Here is a 21,888-nt window from a genome sequence, read left to right on the forward strand (position 1 = left end):
AGAAGAGACTCATTCATGTAACAGACATTTTTAACTTTTGATCCAGTGTATTCTCAAAACGAAAAGATAACTATTCGCTTGAACTGTGTGATCATTATCAACTTGAAAATTCTTGATCCAGTGTATCCAACCAGTTTGCACTGGTACTGATGCTATAACAGAGAAACGTGAAGGGACATATAAGCATGGTTGTGCGAATTATTACCAGTAAATGGTTAACCCAGATGGAACAGACAAAGAAAAGTAACCAATCATCAATGGAAGAAACTTGAAAACAAGAAGAGACAATCAGATTCAAATTTCCAGATTCTCTAATAAGGACGTGATATTCTCACCCATAATATCCAAATCCCAAATGCCCAGCATATCCAAATCCCAAATGCCCAGCATAATAAATCAAAAAATACTGAAATTTTAGTCACAGATCAACTTCAACATAATGAATTAGCTATCTTCACGACTGCTTTAGATTATAAAAATTACCAGATTTAGCTTCGGTTCACCAGCGTGTTAATTACTTGATTGAACCTTGAAATCTGAAGAAACTGGTGGTGTTGCGGCGGTGGAGGCTAGAGATTGAAGGACAGGTGACTAACGGCAACCTTGATTAAGCGACGATCGGTGAATCTCAAATGTCAGCGGTGGAGGCTTTTAGATTTTAGGGTTATTGGAGCTGAAGAAGAAAGGAAGAAAACAACGGAAAGAGAAGCAGAGGTGCTGACCCAAGTTTTGTTAATTTCGTCTCTTTTTTAGTTGGTCAGTCAAACTTCTGACTGAATTTTAGTTGGTCAGTCAAACTTTTGACTGAAAAAAAAAAGGCAGAAAAAGGGCAAAAAAAAAAAAATCGGGGTTGATCAAATTATCCGATTCACCGAATTTTTAACACTCGAGTTTTTTAACTAGTTCGGACCGGATGCCTGACCGATTTTCGATTCTACCGGTTCGACTGCCCGATCCGATCCGAGTCTGAAAACACAGAAAATGCAGGATCAAATTAGAAAAAGGTGGTTAGTGCTAAATTATAACATCTCACAATTTGTGTTGAGCGGGTAGCTTTTTCTTCCTCTTCTTCTTCTTCCTTCTTTTTTTTCCCCCTTTTTGTGCTTTTTTAGTACTTGAAACGTAAAAGTCAATCCAGAGTTTCCGAAAACCAACTTCAGGATTGGAAAGAACCAAAATTCCAGTCTTACCTCGAGACGGCAATGTCTGGCATAAGCGTTAGGTGGAAGAATTTCACAAAACTCACCCAAAAAAAAAAATATATAGGAGAGAGAAGGAGTCCTTATGTATAAGACTAGATAAGCCCCCAAAAAAAAAGGAATAAATTTAACTTTAAGAAAAGTAAAAAGGATCAAATCTAATGGAATAACGATTATCTAAATCTTGACTATATGCAACAGCGTTATCATGAAATAATGACACGTCAATTATGCATGGAATTGCTCTTAAAAGGGAGGGAAAAAAAAAAAGCATAGAATTTACTAAATCTCACCTTACCTAATTAATCCGGGGCACCCAATATTTACAAACTAGAACACACCAGACCCATCAATTTAATAATCCCCCGTCAGTCCACCCATGAAATTGTAATGTTGCTTCCAAATCCAAACGTGACGTCTTTGGAGTAGTAGGATTAATCAACTAAAAATCTAACACTTCCAATTAGCCAAAGAACCGCGAGATTTTATACAAATTATATTAATTCTTTGTCCTTCACAAGCTTGGAGTTTCAAGAAAATACGAGAGTATGAAATATCTGACGAGTGATTGACCTTTGATGAATAGACCCCTATTTATAGTTGTAGAATAGGGTAGAGGTTGAAAATGTGTCGCCTTACTTGTCTAGTCATACAGTCATATAAGAATTGCATCATTTTAATTATTATCTCTCTATTTTTTATATTTATTAATAAAGAGATAATATTAATAAATATTTCTTTGATTTCCCAGGATTATAGGGACATATAAAGTGGCACAATTTAATTGAATAAACCATACATATGTATGGATCAAATATATCCTTTTAATAAAGAAATAATTATTTAGATATTTATCCACAATTTTGCCAAATCATAGAATATAAGTGTAAAATAAGGTAATAATTGTTAGTGTGTGAATTTTAGAGAGTCTATTGTACATTGTTAGAAAAATCCTATACACACGAACTGTTTGACCCTACTCAATTTAACTCTTTGGACCACCTGGCTTTGCTTTCCCATAACTCATTGAACCATTTGGCGTTGCTCCTGCTTGGCTCTGTACAGCATCCGATGTGGGGTCTGATTAGGTGAAAGTGCAAGAGATTAATCTTTACCTATAAAGTATAAAGCACAGCTAACTTCTTCGTGAACTGTTGAAACCGCGTGAAGAACAATTTGAGCTTTGAACCCATTGAACTGTTTGGGCTTTGGACGAATTTATCTTAGGGATAATTTCAGAAACCTCTCTTAAGAAGAGAGGTTTTTGACAATTTCACTTACCTCCCTTCAGGTTTGAATAATTACACTAACCTCCCTTCATGTAGTAAAATGACTATAATATCCTTCACTTATAAATAATTCCTACAAACAAAAAAACTCTACAATTACAACTAGTCTTTTATTCTAAAACAACTGCTACCACACAAACTAAACTATTGTTCTATCTCTCTAACTCTTTCTCTTATCTTTTTTCTCTTACATCTCTTTTTTCGCAAATAGACACACACTCTCTCTTCTGTTTTCTTTTTTTATAAGTATACTTGAATTGAAATTACAAAATGACAAGTTGCTGGATCATATTTGTTATCAAACTAACTAAAGGTGAAAAAGACGGTAGTGATACAGAATATATACAGGAAAATAAAAATGATAGCTACAAAGGGAATGCGGATTAAAGAAGGTTACGATATTATACCAATTATGTAAAAAAGAATTTTGAGATATAAAAACTATAATTAGATTTGCCTAGAGACATGGGATGTGGTCTCTAGTGTTGCTTTTGTTTGCTCCGTGTTGGTATTCTTAGTAGGTTACATTATTTTAGTAACAACAAAGTTAAATAGTGACATTGATCAATTCAAACATTGAATTTAGGGGAAAAAATGAGACTAAATATTAGGTTGAATGCAGACTTTAATGGTCGTAGTTGATTTGCATGGAAAACTTTGAGGCGGCAATAGTAGGCTGCCAAAATTGCAAGAATATGGGAATTAAGGTGAAGTGATTTATTGAGTTCGTTAGGATGGTGATTATGCCGATTACAATAGTTGCAATATCAAAAAAATTTATTAATTTGTTTTCCCCCCTTCTAAGTAACAAAGGGACATTTTAGGATTTTTGAGGAGAAAGTTAACATATTGGGTCTATATTGTTACTGAAATGCTAATCATAGGGGAGGTAGATGTAATTTTTTAAACTAGAAGGGAGCTTCTTGGAATAGTCAGAAACCTCAGGGGAGGTTCCTGAAATTATCCCTTTATCTTATTGGCTGTTTAAACCCTTTGGCCTTGCTCCCTGTTGTTTGCTTCCTCGTTATTTCGCTTGTACTTCTTCCTGTCGGTCCTTTTTCTCTCGTCGTCTATTGACTTTGAACTCTTCGAGTGTGTGTATATGCATAGTTTCCTATGCAGAAGATAAAATAGATCGAGTTGTTAGAAACTGAGAATCGGGGAACAGGGTCGATCCAGAAGATTTGTAGTTTTCTCTTGGGCAAATGGCAATAGAAGGTCATGCTCCTTTTTCTACGGAAGGTTTGGGGCCCTGTGAACTATCATGTTCCCGTTCAACTTACCATTCACCTGACCTTCTGAAGCAACTGTGGGTTTTCTGGAGCAGATGCGGCGATGACGAAGGACGCTGCGGAAAGTCTCATCATCTCTCAGCCAGTAAGTATGGAGTTCTTTCAATAATCTCTCATATATAATATGTATGTATGTATGTATGTGGATATTTTTGTTGGACTATTTATCACAATTAAATTTGTAATAGCTATAAAGTCTGACTCTGATAAAACTCCTGGGGAATAAATTGGAACAATTTAGAACAGAAAATATTCTAGTAACTAATTAGTTTTTTATGACAAATTAAACGATTATATGGGTGTTAGAAAGATACAAAGACTTGGGCCATCCAATTGGAAGGTACATCTATTAATGTTTGGGAAAATTATACATGGATACATCATCAGATCTGTAGATTTAGGTTGCAAGTCTGTGAATTTGGAATTTTTCTAAACTGCAATTTGCTCAAAGTTTATGATGGATCACGAGTACATGTATAACTTTCTTTCTTTGACCCTTTTTTGCGTCTCGGTAAAAGCAGGGGTCAATCAGTAGAGTACTCTGCAATTAATAAATACAGAAAGGCCCAACTCGACCATTCATAGCCAAAGTAGAGTATATACTAGTAAGCATCCTTTAATATTTTTTACTGATTTTCCTATTGCAGCTGCTGACGGTGCCATGATTAAGAACCAGATCAAACGTTTTCTAGAACTTCTTTTAGACCCACTTTTGCCGGAGTGGTGGCGGTGTCTAGTTCAGTTTTGGGGTTTAGTGAAGATTGGCGACAAAACATATTTGACAACTTGTGACCAGCCTTTTGCTCTCCAATACTCCAGTCATCTAGAGGTCAAGAAACTATGTGAATATAGGAAGCACTGTTTGGAGTACTTAATACCCGTGGATGATGATGATGATGATGATGATGATGTACAGCTAATTGGTCCCCCTGGTCGGGTGTTCTGCAGTGGGTTGCCTGAATATGCACTTGATGTGCGTGATTACACTAGTAGAGAGTATCTTCAACGTGATTATGCGGTCGACTGTGTTGAGCAATACTGGGCGTTGCCAATCTATCATGCTCCTGGGCACGTCCCCATTGGTGTACTGGAAATTGTATCACCACATAATTCTTACATTCCTCAACATTGGGTTCTGGAGAAGCTTCAGGTTCGACTTTTCTCTTTTTAAGTTGCTTAAGTACTTCTTTCCTATTGCTGACAAGGACCTGGTGGTGGTGTTTATGATTTATGAGTTATAATTATTACTATAATTTTATCAATAAATTAGATAATATATGAAGTGGGTGCAGACTCCCTTGTATAAAAAGAGGACCTTAGAGGACGAAGCCCAGGCTGTAACTAATTCATTTGTGATGACTAATTTAAAGATAACTAATTAATTTATTATTTGAACTAGGTAATGGATGTAGGGGGTAATTTATAACATAACCAACCATTGTCTTGTGTGCTATATAGTGCAAGATTTGTGGTAGCATAACATTAATGATTTATGTTATTAGTGAACTCAAGACCAAACAAAATTTGGCACTTAATAAGAATTCTGGGATAAATCTAACTTGAATAGGAGATGCTTGGCATGAATTTTGTAGATATCTCCATGTCCTTTACAAATTTTGGGATAAATTGTGGTTTCCAGTTGTTAGGCGGTAGTAGAAGAGGTGTTTTTATAAATTAATCCAATTTTTTAACTGCTTATAACTGCAAAAACTATGGTGACTGTCACCCTAATATTAATCTTCTCTTTATAAGTTATTTTTTAAGCGAAACAAGTTGTTGCTAAAAAATCTATGGCGTTTGAAGGAGGTTTTGGCTTTTTGGAACTTCTATACCAAAATTAGTTGAGCAACCATACAAAGAGCTTGTCTTATTGGTTTTTTTTTTTTTTTTTTTAAAAAAGCCAAAGCAAACACTTTGAAACATGAAAATAACACTTTAATTTATTTATGACCCATGGATAATGTGTTTGCCAGAATCTACCACGGGATCTGAATCTGACAACTACTTGTGTAAGCCTCCTTGCAGAAGTAAATTCATGTGAGTGACTCGAGTATTTTTTTTCTGCTTTTATACTGCATAATCTTGGCTGATCTTTTAGGCTATGCATTCCATGCTAATACTTTTAAGCCAAACATCTACAGGTCAAGATGGTGAAATTGCCCAAATTGGCAAAGCATTGTTAGGGGCGAGTGCAACACATCAACTGGATGATACTGAAACTTGGACTAGTTCTGGAGAAATACTAAGTTCTCATTATGGCGTAGATTTTATTCGGAAGGGACAAGGGGTAGTTGGGAGAGCATTCTCATCCAAAAGTGCATGCTTTTGTAGGGATGTAAGACAATTAAGCATAACAGAGTACCCGGTGGTACACACTGCACGATCCTGTGAGTACTCTGCCTGTTTTGCAGTTTGTTTGCAGAGCTCTTGCTCAAACAATTGCATTTACGTATTGGAGTTCTTCTTACCTACGGATGAAGAAGACTATGGGGATCCTAGGACATTGTTGCGCAGCCTAATGGAGTTATTGAAAGAACGCCTCGGAAGTTCTTTTAAGATTGCTTCAGGACAAGAATTGGGGCAGAAATTGACTGTTGAGGTTATTAAGGTCTCTCCAGGGAATGAATTTGATTCTTTTGAAATCTGCAATACTACTGGTATGGAATCTACACCTAGGCTTGGAGAAGTACAAGGAGGAGGAGGAGGAGAAGGAATGACGCAAGTTGATTTCTCATCTCAGCAAGTTGATGCTGCAAATGCTTATATAAATGGTGTTCATGGACAGCAGAGTGGGATTGTTGGATCTCCACCTAGATCAGAGCGTGCACAGGGCTTTGTCGACATATCATATCTAGAATTAAATCTTGCAGGAGTTGATGTTGCGCACAATTCTATGGATGGTGTTTATGAACAGCAAGCTGGAATTGATAGATCTTCAACTGGACAGGAGGTCGTGCAAAACATGGTCAGCATAGCACATGATGAACCAATTGTGGAAGATCCTGAAAGAGATGATGCTAGTATAGAAGAGAGTGGCGATGAAGTGACTAATTTAAAGATGAAAGAGCCTAGTTGTATTTTAAAATGCAACCTTGGAATTACTCGTGAGGTTCTTGAACAAAATTCTGCGAGGAAACTTGAAGATGCTGCAAAAAATATTAGAGGTAATTCTTAACTGTAGCACTTCTCTAGATCAGAATTGAATTCAAATGTTGGTTAATGCATCGTGATTTGATCTGGATCTGTTTCGAAAGATCTAGTTTACATGTTGTAAAGGCTTTTTCCTTAACTGAAGTTTTCCTTTTTGAAATCTGCAGTTAGTCGATCTACATTGAAGCGTATATGTAGGGATTTCGGTATTAACAGATGGCCACCTCGTAAAGCAAGAAAGGTTAGTCAAGCACTTGCTGTACAGAAAACTGTTCAACCTTCTACGGAAGATACTCATGAACAGCACCGGTCAGATGCAACGAGGGTAGAAGATGATAATGGCATGTGGGTGAAGGCAGAATATCAAGGGCGCATGATAAAGTTCAGACTTCCATTTTCTGCCCGTAAAATCGATTTGGAGGAAAACGTAGTACAGCGACTGAATGTAGCCCTGGGAAGTTTTATAATTGAGTATCAGGATGAAGACAGTGATCGGATATGGATAACATGTGATGAAGTTCTGAGGACGGCAATGAGCACATTAAGCTCATTGGATAGGACTACAATCAAAATGTATATTGTTGAGGACAGTCCAAGTAAGAGAGATCAATAGATTTTTAAGAATTATATACTATAAAGTTTAGCAGGAGAGCAAGGGAGCACTATTGACATCAATAGTGTACTTTTTTTGTATACATATTAAAGAGTATGCTGAACTTTGGATATATAACCAAGTTAATATGATTTGCAACGTTAGCTCAATTTTTTTAAATACAATATATTATTTTATTTTAGAATGATAATAACGTTTTCAAATTGGGATATTTCAATTCGGTGGTTAAATCAAGTTGATTATCAAACAAATAAAACTTTCACCAGCTTAAGATTTTGAGCCTTCAAGTTTAAGACTTCCACTTCCAATTTTATTGTTGGCCTTAAGGCTCAGTAGCAACTGGCAAGTTTTGGGCTTTATGGTCCAGCAAGGAGCTTAAGTGGGTTATTGGTAGTCAGGTGTCTAATATGGGGGGAAAAAATTGGACAAAAAATTGGCAAGCCATTAGCAAACGATTAAGGAAACAAAATTCTTGTCAGCGGATTGTAGTTCTTTATGCACCAACAACGCCCCCCCCCCCCCCAAAAAAAAAAAAAGAGGTTGACGTATCCAAAAAGCATACGCTCAAATTGTGAACTTTTACATTTAAGTTTTCAGAACCCTTTTTAACTTTTTAGTTTGTCTAAAAGGAGCCCAATTCCGCTAGTTAAGATTGCCTCCAAATATGAAGACTTTTGGCAAAGCTGAAGACAAATGTAAGCATTTATAATGGTAATCAGACTTGCCATTACCTCTTGACCTTTTCTAACCAAAGTTAGAGTTACGGCTTTTACAAACCTAAACTCCAGAAGAACCTCCAAAAGCCGGCACTTTTGGAGGCCTCCCAGGAGACTTATATCTACCCAACCCAACCCCCCTAGAACCGATGTGGGATGGCAACCCCACAAGGGCAAGCCAGTAGGCCGGCCGCTGCTAAGAGATAAAGATCCCCCACCAAACCCAGTATGCTACCCTTGCAGGAATTTGCCTCTTGACCTTTTCTAACCAAAGTTAGAGTTACCATTACCTGAGTTGGCAGAAAATGCCATTACCTGAGTAAGTACTAATTATCTTATTAAATGGCTACTGTCAAGGTAAGGTTATATGAGACAATAACCTGTAGTTGGCAGAAAGGGGGAAACAAGAATAACAGAATACTAGCAGACTACAAACAAGTTATCTATTAATTAATTGTCATCTATTAATTATCTCCACAGCCTTGCATTCATTTTCATTCTTTTCACCAGTCTAGCAAGTTATCTCCACAGCTTATATGCCGTTAACAATGATGGGTACCAAGCAGATGCAGAATTACTAGTCTAGAAGAATGAAAGGTTTGTGCACGTTTTTGTCCTTTTGTATATTCAGCAGTTGCTAATGGAAGACCAAAAATTGTGCATGGAGCAAAGAAAGGAAAAAGTGTAATATATTAAAGCATCCGCTGCACATTCTTGTCTCAAGGGAAATTAAAAAAAAAAACAAATGGAATTTAATCAAGAAATTGGTTGTTTTGGGTCCCAAAGCCCCAAAAACTCGTGGTTATGACTGATGACTGGTTGTTGTGTATGGATCTAGATTTAGATGCCTTCAATTCGGAGATTTTTTTCCCCATTCATTGATCATTGGTTAGCAATCACTAGTCACTTTTTCACGTACCTGCTCAATTACAAGAACGAAAAGGACAATACATTCTTTTATGCGTACATGTTCTAGGAGCTATGCTAACTATATTTGTGTATGATGTGCTGATACTTTTTGTGGCAGAAAATTTAAAAATTTCGTTAGCATTTTTGTCAAAGGATGTAAACTCCAAATGTTAAAGATTCATAATTTGCTTAAACAAGCTTTTTTGTCATCATACAAGAATTGAAGTGCTTAGAATTGGAGCTTTTCAGAAAGGAAATTATACAATTCACAGCGTACTATTTTTGAATTGTTGGAATACGTAGGGTTTCAAAATAGAGCAATACTTTCTTTTGTCATTGAGAAAACAGTTCTAAAACAACCATTAAATGAGACAGAATAACTAAATAATAAAGGAAATTACTAGAGAAAATGCATTACCAGAAAACAAACAATATAAAAAATCGCTCTCTTCTAGTAATTTTTTTTTAGATTTTTTACCGGACAAAAGGAATACAAGAAAATTGGTAAAATTGTTCCTTGGGTGTTGTTATCCCACCTTGTGTACTTCATTGTTTATAAAAAAAAATGAAAACAAAGATAAAAAGAAGGAAGAGAAACCCATTGCTGAAACTGCCAAATAATTTTTGTTCTTCAAGTTATTAATTTAGTCCTCAAATTTAGAAGGACGCATTTTGTTCCAGGTCATGATATGGATATATGCCAAATTAGTCCTTATGCCTGTATCTCACCAGGAAGGCCAGGGGAATCACACCCGTCTCAAGTCTCAACTCACAAATCGCTAGAAACGGTTAATGGCACAAATGAACCAACCTCCTCTAGAGAAGTTGGCTACCATATTTTGTGAGATAGAACGTTAAAAATTCAAATCTTACCTTCCATCAAAAATTTGTCACTTAATGTGGTTTCTCTAAAATCCATATGAGTGCTTAATGCACCCGTATGATTCGATGATGGTTCAATTCCCGTCGATTCTCCATGACCCCATTGGCTTATGTCCCTAGTATATGTTCAATTAAAACTAGGAGTAGAAGTAAATGTAGATGGTGACAATAGACCAAAAAAGAAAAATGTTAATGGCACAAATGGATCGAATTGATGTAATTTAGACCTTTTGTTTTTTGCTTGAGGATTTTACCTTAATAACCCATGCTGGACCAAAATAACATGGTTTGATCTATACGGAATCGGACAGGTATGGTTGAGTTAGATACAATTGGGTACAATTGTTATATTTCATTCACAACTTAGTGTACACTTAAAGATGCGATTGTATTTATTTATTGAATTAGTGTGTAAGAATAAATTTTGTGAGAACAATAAAATTATATAAGAGAATCTATATTATGAAAAAAAATACAACAACTGGACGATTGCATTAAAATTCTAATCGCACTTATCCCTGATCCCTATGTATATCATGAACAACTAACGATGGTTACAAAAGCCTCATCCATTTCAATTCTCATTTGCGGTCTTTCTGTTATGATTTCAGTTCCTCAAAAACTTGAACTCTTTTTTTCCTTCTTCATTTTTTTAAGTGCAAGTGGGGGTCTCAAATTTGAGATCTCTTACTTATACTCTCTTTTGTATCATCTAATTCATTTCTCCCCTGAACTCTCATTTTCAATCATTGTGTTATTTCAATCCCTCGAAAATTTTGTGTGATCTTTTAAGATAGAAAGATGAGTGAGTGCATGATCTTTTAAGATGGAAATATGAGTCTGTATCTTTTAAGAACCAACATTTTTATAGATTTGAGTGACCGAATTAATACTGTTTACTTATATATGTAAAGGATTATTATAGCAATTCTCCAAAAAAAAAAAAAAGAGGTTATAATCTAGTCAAATTAGTCTTACTGAGTCCCTGTTTATTTACAAATCGATGGAGAAATAATCATGCATGCTTTTGGTTGCTTTTGGCCGAGTAAAAGTATGGACTCCAGTAAAATCTTTTGAGGAAGGCAAATATTAATACTGTGATTTACAATGCAGGACCATTTTTAGTGATTCCTCTGTAACAATTTTTATCATGTATTGGTTTATTTTCCCTTCAAAAATTAAGCAAAATGATGGCCTTTCTTTTTCCAGGGAAATCATAAATAAATGTACATCTAGTGCCATCTATTCACCCGAAAATATGGCTTTTAGTTTAAAAGGAAAATTGCCAATAAAGTTTCTTCTTTTTTCTCTTTTTTTTGACTTTGTTTTTGTTAAATCTGAATTTAGTTATAAGTGTCAATTTTAGCATACTTCATCTCTACTGCCTAGGTCAATTATAATTGAGCCCATCATGGTTGAACTTTTATATTTGTTTCTTTCAATTTATGTGGCTTTCTAATCACATTAATATTGAATAATATTAGGAACTTTTTTTTTGTCAGCAACGATACAGACCCAACTAGACTAAAAAAGTGTTATGACACGATTCATAAATTTTTTTTGCTGCAAATGAGATTTGAATCCTCACGTACAGCCCAAAAAAGGATTTAAATCCCTCCCTGATTGTCACTGAGGCATTGGCCCAGTGGTTAATAATATTAGGAACATTATAAGTATCAAAATTACAACTTTTAGTTCAATTGACCAGCATGTCAAGAATTGTTTCCAGTCAAATCATCGTCATGCCAAATGCGAAAAGCAAAATTCGCCAATTAGGTCCCAAATACAATAATGGCTATTGTTAAGGTACAAAATTGTGGATTAAGAAGGTTTGCACAATACCAAAGTTGGGTTTGTAGAGGTATGCTCAATTTTGCTCTTGCTTTCTGGTCTATGAGTTGCATAGCTTCCATTCTACAAAATCCTGAATAAGCCTTTGTGCTTGCTATTGCAAGCGGACAAAGTGTGGAGAGATTTTGCTCTTAGATTGCACTTTACTACTGAAGGTACAAGGTAACTCTATATTCCCACTTGATACATGTCATTTATTGATTAAATATGATTACAATTATACTTGATCCATTTGAATCATGTGCTTAAATGAACAAGTGTGTGAATGATTGTTCCACTTTGAAAATTATCTTGTAGTTGATGCAATTTATTGGTTCAATAGTTAAGTGACTGAGTTGTTGTGTGTGGATAGAAATTGCCATTTGAATAGATAAATAGCTATATTTACATGCTTTGTTATTTTTGTATTGAATTTCGTAGACCTGATAATTGTTTGATACAAGTTAGTGTTTGTAATGAGGAAAATTAATTTCCTCTCTAATTATTTGTAGATGCATGTATTGATCGAAATAATGGTTCTTAGTTGTAGTAGTCAAACAAACAAATGCTATATATAAATTTTCTATGTTTAAGTTTAGGGCTTGTGGGTTGAAATTTAGGATGGATCAAACAAACAATATTGAAAAACTTAATGCTAAAAAGTAATTTGGGAATCAAAAGGCAAGAAAAAGATATGTATTGTTATCGGTAGAAAAAAAAGATAAAGTACGATTGGAACAACAGAAAATAAGCGTAAAGCATTAAAAATTCATGTTCATTTTGTTAAAACTACTAAACAAAACAACGGTGAGTGTTCCTGATTGAACAACCTAATTTTGTTTCAAAGTGGCCTTGTTTGGATTGCAGTTTTCCGTCGAAAAATTACGTTATTTTCCGTGATCACATTTCCCTATTATCTTTTTCCCTCACATACATCAAATCGCTACAGTAATTTTTTCATGAAAAATCATGGAAAATGCAATCCAAACACAATTAGGGGAAAATGATACATATGATAACACCATGAGTTTCCATTTGTATTAGACATTGAAAAGGAAAATAGGGAACCGTGCCGTTATTGCTCAATAAAAGAATCTAGCCAAGCACCAGAAAAATGTAATGCTAATTATGACAATAGAAAGCTTAAGGAATATATAAGTGTGTTCCACTTGATATCAAGTAATCAAACACTGTTAAGTTATTTGACCACACCACAGGTATCAATCGCCACGCTTCGCGTGGGACTTCCCTCTAGTATTTACAAGACAGCTCAGCTTGGACCTCTTTCACATGTCAATTGAGGCCCAACTGAAATAAGGCAACCGGCTGTAGGGTTGGCTTATCAAACGAGCCTTGATGATGGACGGAACCCGAAAAATTTTTTTGCGTGTATTAATGACAACCGGCTGTGAATTAATGACTTTATTTTTTGCGTCAAAACCTGAGTTTTGTTATCACTAACAAGCTACTTAACATACTAGTCGTGTTTTCAGAATTACGATCCCGGCCTTAACATGCCATGTTGTACCAAATGGATTATGGTTATGAAATTGGTTTCTTGTTAATTATTCTTACAAGGAATACTTACAGTTGAAAAAGATTCAATTCTTGCATACTGAACAATAAATGTTTTTAAGGCAAATGGCAAAAATAAATATGAATGTCAGATTTTACTTTTTAGGACAAAAATGAATATTGCAAAAATGTCAGATTACTTTTTAGGACAAATGGCAAAAAATAAATATGAATTTCATCATTTGTTTAATTATAAATGATATCTAACTTTTTTGCCATAAAAAATGACCTTGTGTAGGTCACATGATTGATTCAAGATAAAAAGTAGTCAAAAACATAGGTTGGGACAAAATTTTACAAACTTAATTTTGTAAGGGACGTAAAGTTACTCTTTTAAAAGTGAATGATAAAAAAATTCATTTAACAAAATGTGAATAATGTTTTGAACATTTTTTCATATTTTTATATATATTGTGGATAATTAACAGTCTTAGTTACCTTTTACATTCTAATTACAAGCTCTATACAAGTTACTATTAAATATACGATATTAATTTCGATATGCACACATGGTATCTCAAAAGTCAATTACTTTGTTTAGAAATCATACAAAGGTTAAAAGGTTATAACATTATATGCTTCCACATTGTGAATTTCACCTATGCATTTTGGATTATCTCTTGGTTATTTGTGATTATTTATGTAGTAGAATAATTCATTAATGTAATTATTCAATTGCAAAACTTCATGTATCAAATGCGAAAATTGTGTATATGCACAAACTATTTTTTTTTCTTTTGCATAGTTATTGATAGTTGGGATAGCCATCACATTTACAAATTATAAGAATAGTGTTTTTTTGACAGGTTATCAGCTTGTGCAATAATAAAAATCTGTTCAAACTAAAAATAATTTATGTAGATAGCGGTGAGTAGGGTCGAATCCACAGGGATTGGGAGTAATTATTTCTTTTCAAGTTCACAGTGACAAGGGGGTGTTTTTGTGCAGAAAGTGACAATCAAATAAATTCAAATAAAATCTAAGAAACTACTAAAAATTAAATAACAAATTACTAAAATCAAATGAGTGATAATTAAGGATCTAGCCAAGAAATAACTTCAGCAATGGTTCACTTAATTGATCATCGATGCAAAGCCAATTCTAATTATTTACTAATAAATAGGTTATAACTGCCAAACAAGCGATGACAGTCAACCCCTCCTTACTGTGTCGGTGATTAAGGTACGCCCGTTAATCACTGCTCTAATTGAGAAATAATCTTAGGTACGTCCGTAAGATTTAATTCCCCAATTGCCTTACGTATTAGAGGAGCCATATTCTAACCAAATAACATACTACCAGGGTTATTTTAGGTTAGCCTGCGTATTCCCCTGACACAAATCCAATCATGCCAGTTATCACTATTTTGAGACAATTAAACAATTACGGATTTAACGTCCCAATTGACAATAGATTATCAAATTAACTAATTATTCGGATCCAAGACAATCAATTAACTAAACAATCATAAGCACTGTAACCAGGGAATATGCGAATACCAATAAATAAAAAGAAAAGATAAAATTAAATCGATCTCACCCAATTGACAATAAATTATCAAATTAACTAATTATCCGGATCCAAGACAATCAATTAACTAAACAATCATAAGCACTGTAACCAGGGAATATGCGAATACCAATAAATAAAAAGAAAAAATTAAATTAAATCGATCTCACAATTTTTAGACGAACCAAAGCATCCGTTATTCCTTGACTAGAGTGAAAAAACTAGTTCATGGTTGATGAACAAAACCCACACGCAATTGAAGAAATAACTGCGGCCATTGTCCTAAGAAAAATTCTAACGGAAAGCTACAGGGAAAATATGGTTCAATTCGTCACCTGCTGCAGACGAAAACTACCAAAAGGAAACAAACAGAAGGAAAAAGTCAAAGCTCTCCAGTTCCTATCATGCGTGACTAAGAAAACAAGAAAAAAACAAGAAGAAAAGTTCCTCCGCTACTGGCCGAAAAAAGAAACAAAAGTAGTCCTCCTCCTCTTCTGCGCAATTCCTATCTAAGTAGCCTACTGCTCGCCGCACGAGAGGAAGAAGACTCCCCGAGGTTTGCTTTCTTTTTCCTTTTTCTAGTTGCTGTCTTCGGTCAAAATTACCAAAAAGGTCTTGCATCTCCTTGTTCCAAGAATGCCCTTAATTGTCTGCTATTTGAACTCTTTCACGATGACTGTCAAATTGGCCTTAATTGTGATATTTTTATTCTACTCCCTGAAATAAATGCAAATTACGAAAAATGAGTAGAATCTAATAATTAATTCACATTGGGTTAGGTAATAGAGGAAATTAATAATAAAATAAATGATAAAATCACACCCTATCATTTTTCTTAAAGAAAAAGGAAAACGTTGGTTAAATTATATTAAAAAGAATTAAAAAAAGGGTAAATGAAATAAAGAAAAATCGCTTTTGAACAAATAAGCAGAATTAAAAAATTGAATGGCAAATTACTTTAAACAAATGGAAAAAAAGAAGAAGGGATAGTAAATGTGAAAACTGTGTAAATGTAGGTACATTTTATTATAATAGAATACTCAGTGAATGTAGGTGTATGGTTATCTATACAGACTATACTATATATAAAGTTTGAAGAAGGGATTTGGGGTTAACATTTTATGAAATTTATTTTTTGCCCTTATAAAAACTACTTTTACTTTAACTATCTATAATTACTTATGACTATTTTTACTTTTAACTATTTAATTATATGTTTTCAACGTATCCACCACTAAATATTGTAACTACTAATATAAAATTATTTTATGAAAATTATTAAAAGATTAAAGTTTGTTTCGATAATAAAAATTTTATTTAAAATATATTATCATAGATATTATATATTTTTTGATTGCACACACATTGGATGTGCATTTGAACACGGAATTGTAAATGTTATAAATGCTAGTATGTTAATTTGAACACGAGATTGTAATTGACATTTATCTAGATATCTTTGCTTGCTTGTTTCAATGGATTTGTTATCATTAGATAATCCATATCACAACAAAACCTTTAATTTAGCACTTACTTTTAAGAGTAAACTTTGACTTTTACGATAATTTGGTTATCCTTATAATTAGATAATATTAATATATTAAAAAGTCTCAAATTTTGACACTATATTACTGGTCAAATTTGTGATTTATAGGCTGTCATGTCTAATACAACTAGTTGCAGAGTTAGGATTTAAATTGACAACCATCTAGTTATTTCAATAATTGAAGCGTTCAATCTTTGAAACATTTGTATTATATGATTTATGTTTATGATTATTTTATCTACAATCTCAATTCTAGTTTCTTGGAGTACCACGTTAATTATACTTATGATTACTTATCTACAAATTCGACATCGATTTGAAAGTCTCCATGTTATATCCAAGATTACTTATCTAATTTCTAAATTAAAATTAAAATTTACTAGGTCAATTACTCATCATAGTTGTTAAAATCACAATCCGGATGTAGAATTGTTATTAGGATCAGAATTTTACCTTAAACAAACAAAATCGGTAGGATCGCATTCTGGGTCATAGGATTGTAATACGATCTTACTATTTCAAGATATTACTATAAACTTTTTTTGATCATAACTTTCTATAGAAAACTCGGAATTGAATACCATCTGTGGCCTTAGATTTGAAAGGCTATAAGCACATGTAAGTGTCTCATGCTAATTCCTTACCCACAAAAAATGGTGAACATTTAAAATTGATCCATTAAGAAGATGATCTTTTGTAAGTTATCGCTTAGGACACTTATTTGGGGTTTTTATTCTGGTAAATTAAGTATTTTTGTTATATCAGGGTAAGTAAGTAGTAGGCTAAATTTTGAACCCAAAATACATGATTTTGTCATAAATTTCTATCTCATAATCTTCTTCAATTATTTGTTTATTGTATACTAATTTTTTAGTCGAAGAAAATATATTTGAAGCATTTCATTATGTATGTAATATTTATTTATCTTCTTATACATATAAAAAATGATGTAATCATCAATAAATGTTATAATTAACTAAATATATTGTGTTTAATTATCTTATTAATAAATACTTAAAGGGTCTATGTACATATAAAATCAACTTTTCCAACTATCTTGTCCATTAATTACGTATGGATTTAAAAATAAGAAAGAATAAGACTTTTAGTTTGATCACATGCATTACAATATGTTACATATAGTCTCAAAATTTTTATTTTATTTTAGACTCCCCAAATACTTTAGGTAGCATAAGTCACACAACGCATAAGTTACATTATCTATTATATTGATTACATATGAGTTACAATATTTATTGCTCTATATGTGAATTGCAAATTTAAAATTATTGGTATGAGTATTTTTTACGTTTTTTTTTTATCGGATCTATCCATCCTACGATCTCGTCTGCAGACACAAAAACAAGATCTTAAATACGATCCCAATTTTGAAAACTTGATAGATATTAGAAACTGAGGACTTGGACCACTATTTCTTGCATTCATCAGTCACCATTAATCCCAATTCATCCGCCATGAGCTAGATTTCCTCAATCCCTAATCATCAGCTCCATCTTTCACAAAAGAATCCCCTTTTTCAATCCATCTGCCATTATCCTATTACTGTCGGTGAAAAATAAAAATAAAAATAAAAGAACCGACGGGAAACAGAGGAGGAGCCGCTGCCACTGCTGGGTCGTCGGAGTTTGTCCATACCACCACGGTTATCAAGTCGTCATTTAAAATGCACTGTGAGCTCTTACTTCCTTTCCAACTTTAATCTCAATTTGACTTTTTTTTATCTGCACTTATTTTGCAATTTTCATGGCTGAGTATACTCTTTGGCTTTCTTGGACTGAAATCATATTTTGATTACAAGTTTTGGGTCTTTCTCTTGTTGGAATTGTATGAGATCTTTAGAATTTTCGTATGCCCATCTACTGTTTGAAGAAATGCCTAAACGAGAACTTGAAGTAAAGAGACAAATCTCTTGTATCTGTGCGCGTGGGGCGGAGCTCCGATCAGTCCAACGCTGATCGGAGCCCGTGACTTCGCCGGAAAGCCATCAAAGACCTAGAGATTTTTGTTTTGATTTTCTTCAAAGATTGTAAATTTTGGGGCGAAGATCTGGCAAGTCCAATGCGCGCCGGAAATGATGATTTCTAGTTGCCGGTGAAAGTTCCATTGAAGAAACAAGAACGCAGGTTACGCAGGTTTCTCCATTGTTTCAATGGAGAAAGATGACACATTTGTGATTTCACCCCAAAATTTACAATCTTTCAGATTTACCACCGAACTTGTTTTGGGTAGTTTTAATTAAGTCCTAAGACTAGATTTGTCAACTTTTGCTTCATTAGTCTATCTATTTGTCAATTCACATTGTAATTAATTTATTTCCTCTTTTTAGAAGTGATGTAACCCATATGGGACACAGGAGCAATTGAATCTTGTAATTTTCTTTTTCTTTTTTCTTTTATATTTTTTCTTAATTACTTTTTATTTTGTTGCATATGATCGAGTGGGCAGAGCGTGCGTTGTTTCGTGGCTTTTACAGCTGAAGCTTTGAAATTAATCATTTCATTTTATTTCACTCTTTATGTGTTATGTAATTTTTTTTAGAGGAAAAAATCTGGGGAGCCCTTAAACTATTGTCGTTGTCAACTTTTGGCCCCTCATCTAAAATTTGTTTCCGATTGATCCTTAAATAATTAAAAATGCATACTTTGAGGACTTCCGATGACTTTAAGCACAAATCTGACCGGAATTAAAGGGCATTTTTGTCTGTTCATGTCAACTCATATTCTCGCAAGACTTCACCCTGAAGAGAGAATAGGCCGACACAGACTCCCCGCACCTCGCCCTTTCCACTCCTTTTCATTTCTTATTGTACTCGTTAATTCCTCATTTAAATACAGTAACAGCCCCAGCTAAAATTATCCCTTTGGCAAAATCTCAAAGCAATAATATTCCATCTAGCTCATACATACCCAAAATTGAATTCGGAGCAAAATATTCCTCCGGAAATTCAAGAAATCAACCATGTCTAAATCAAGCAAGTCTCTCTACCCAGAAATGATCGAATCAAATCCAGAATCTACTTCACAACTCTTACCGAACGCAGATCAAAGAAGACCCACTTCGTCTTCCTCCTCATCATCTCTCTACCCTTCTATTGATTTGAAAGATCTAGCCCAAAATCTCTTTCCGGACGACGACAACCACGATGTTCAAGTTGAGATTCAGCAGGGTCCGGGCAGTCAGAGGAACATAGCTTTTGAGTCATCCGAGGAAGTAATTATCAAAATCCCAGGTGCTATACTGCATTTGATTGATAAAGAGCAGAGCGTTGAGCTGGCAAATGGACAACTCTCAATCGTTATGCTCCGGCAGGGTGATAACGTCGTGGCGGTGCTCGCTAGGATCGACGACAAAATTCAGTGGCCCTTGGCTAAAGATGAAGCTGCAGTCAAGCTTGACGAATCCCATTATTTTTTCACTTTACGAGTCCCACCCGAAAGTACTGACGGTGTGTGGAGTGAAGAGAATGTTTTGAATTATGGGCTGAATATCGCTGCAAAAGGGCAGGAAGGATTATTGAGGGAGTTGGATGGGGTATTGGAGAAGTACAGTGCATTTAGAGCGGAGAAGGTGGCGGAGAAAGGGGCGGCTGAAGAGACAAAAATGCCCTTTAATTCCGGTCAAATTTGTGCTTAAAGTCATCGGAAGTCCTCAAAGTATGCATTTTTAATTATTTAAGGATCAATCGGAAACAAATTTTAGATGAGGGGCCAAAAGTTGACAACGACAATAGTTTAAGGGCTCCCCAGGTTTTTTCCTCTTTTTTTTATTTGTTTGGGTATTTTGTGTTAATTAAGTAAATATTATGTGTTTAGCAATAGATTAACTCATTTTTTGCAATCGGTTTTGTTAGGTGTAGGGGGTGCTTGAGAATAAAACTTTGACCGTTTCTCCTTACAAATGTAGCTTTCGAACTTATTTCTCTGATTTTGAAAGACATGGAATTATCTAGTTAAAGGATTTTAATTTGTGTTTTAGAGATCAAAAATTACTTTTAGGTGACTCGGTATAACTAAATCCAATATTGGGTGGCAATTCAAAATTTTTGAAAAATCCTTTTTCTAGACTTTAGTGGGCCTAAATCTGCGGTTTTGTTAAGTTCTATTGCGGGGTTTTTTTTTTTAATTTTTATTTTGGAAATAATGTCCGGGGACAGCTTCAACCATTAGAGCGATGTGAAGGCTTTGTACTTGTACCATTTAGGTTCTAGCTTTTGCTTGCTTCAATGATATTTCGATTATTCTTCCTGTCGGCCCCTTTTCTCAAAGCTAGGCCTGTCAAAGGGTCGGGTCTAGACCCGGATCCGGACCGGATCCGTGAAATTATTGCGGGTATGGGTAGGGATTTAATTCCGTTTTCTGGATCCGGATCCGGATCCGTTTTGTCAAACAAAAAAACGGGTCGGATATGGAATATAGTATTCCGACCCGTATTAGACCCGGATCCGGATATAAATGAATTAATAATTTAAAAAATATATATTTATCAATATAATTTGATTAGGGTGATGTATTTTAATAAAATTAATTTGATTTCTTTTCTTATTTGGTTTTTTCTTTGCATTAGTTAGAAATTAGTTTATAAATATATTTTTTTCTCATTTTTATTAGAAATTATAAAATTTGGTAAATTTGTTCGGGTAAACCCGGATCCGGATCCGGGACCCGCCGGATCCGGATCCGGAACATAGAATAAAAGACCGTCGGGTAAACGGGTCGGGTCCGGATCCGGGATAGTAATTCGGGTCCGGGTCCGGAATAATGAATTCCGGCCCGGACCCGGCCCGTTGACAGCCCTACTCAAAGCCTACAAATTGCTTGCCGACAAGTAAAGAAAATTTCAAATAATATTTTACTTGCATAATAAACATATTTCTCAATCCATTTTATTATATTTTTAATCATCTTTTTTATCATATTCCAATATTGGCTCTCCTCTAGTGCTGATTCCAGTAACGACATAGCTACTGAGAATCTGTCTCCAGTATGACTTTCTTGTACCCTGCTTGCTCTGTAGGCGATTCTAAGTCCCAAGAGTATGGCCCTCCCTAGATTATGTTTTTGCAGCTCCATCTACATTCATCTTAATCCAGCCCTCCTGTGGTTTGTCCCAGCTGATGTATTTCGGCTGGCTCCTGTTCTCCGTGCGAGTATTGTTAAGCTCCTGAGCCTCTACTGCTTGCTGAATTAGCTGCTCCGGACGGGCTTTGAGCTCTCTGTCCAGCCTCTGATGAACCTTCTCATTCCTCGCTGTCCATGCCCAGTGCAATACCTCTTGGGAGGGCACGGGCCAGAGTTCGTTCTTGATCCTTCCTATGTCACTCTGCTTAGCGTTCCAATCCACCCATTGAATCAGGGACT

The 21,888-nt window shown here is 34.7% G+C and overlaps 2 protein-coding genes across 2 annotated transcripts; both read left to right on the forward strand.

Annotated features, from left to right (window-relative positions):
• The first annotated feature begins 3,549 nt into the window (after nucleotides 1–3,549).
• LOC113776239 (protein NLP7-like) lies at nucleotides 3,550–7,686 on the forward strand. Its single transcript, XM_027321358.1, has 5 exons — nucleotides 3,550–3,865; nucleotides 4,428–4,930; nucleotides 5,754–5,817; nucleotides 5,922–6,944; nucleotides 7,098–7,686. The coding sequence occupies exons 1-5, from the start codon at nucleotides 3,694–3,696 to the stop codon at nucleotides 7,541–7,543; spliced, it is 2,208 nt and encodes a 735-aa protein (XP_027177159.1). The 5' UTR covers nucleotides 3,550–3,693; the 3' UTR covers nucleotides 7,544–7,686.
• An 11,728-nt stretch (nucleotides 7,687–19,414) lies between these two features.
• Nucleotides 19,415–20,268, forward strand: LOC113776240 (protein EARLY-RESPONSIVE TO DEHYDRATION 7, chloroplastic-like). The gene has a single exon (XM_027321359.1). It carries the CDS (start codon nucleotides 19,490–19,492, stop codon nucleotides 20,162–20,164), a length of 675 nt encoding a protein of 224 aa, XP_027177160.1. The 5' UTR covers nucleotides 19,415–19,489; the 3' UTR covers nucleotides 20,165–20,268.
• Nucleotides 20,269–21,888: the final 1,620 nt, after the last annotated feature.

The sequence above is a fragment of the Coffea eugenioides genome, chromosome 6, assembly GCF_003713205.1.
Source record: "Coffea eugenioides isolate CCC68of chromosome 6, Ceug_1.0, whole genome shotgun sequence".
Classification (NCBI taxonomy): domain Eukaryota; kingdom Viridiplantae; phylum Streptophyta; class Magnoliopsida; order Gentianales; family Rubiaceae; genus Coffea; species Coffea eugenioides.

What these genes read in the sequence shown, in the direction of transcription:
- LOC113776239 (XM_027321358.1), top strand. Translation starts at nt 3,694, where the DNA reads ATGGCAATAGAAGGTCATGCTCCTTTTTCTACGGAAGGTTTGGGGCCC. An exon ending in CCTTGCAGAAGTAAATTCAT is followed by an intron (nt 5,818 to 5,921) that starts GTGAGTGACTCG and finishes AAACATCTACAG; the next exon opens with GTCAAGATGGTGAAATTGCC. An exon ending in TGCTGCAAAAAATATTAGAG is followed by an intron (nt 6,945 to 7,097) that starts GTAATTCTTAAC and finishes TGAAATCTGCAG; the next exon opens with TTAGTCGATCTACATTGAAG.
- LOC113776240 (XM_027321359.1), top strand. Translation starts at nt 19,490, where the DNA reads ATGTCTAAATCAAGCAAGTCTCTCTACCCAGAAATGATCGAATCAAAT.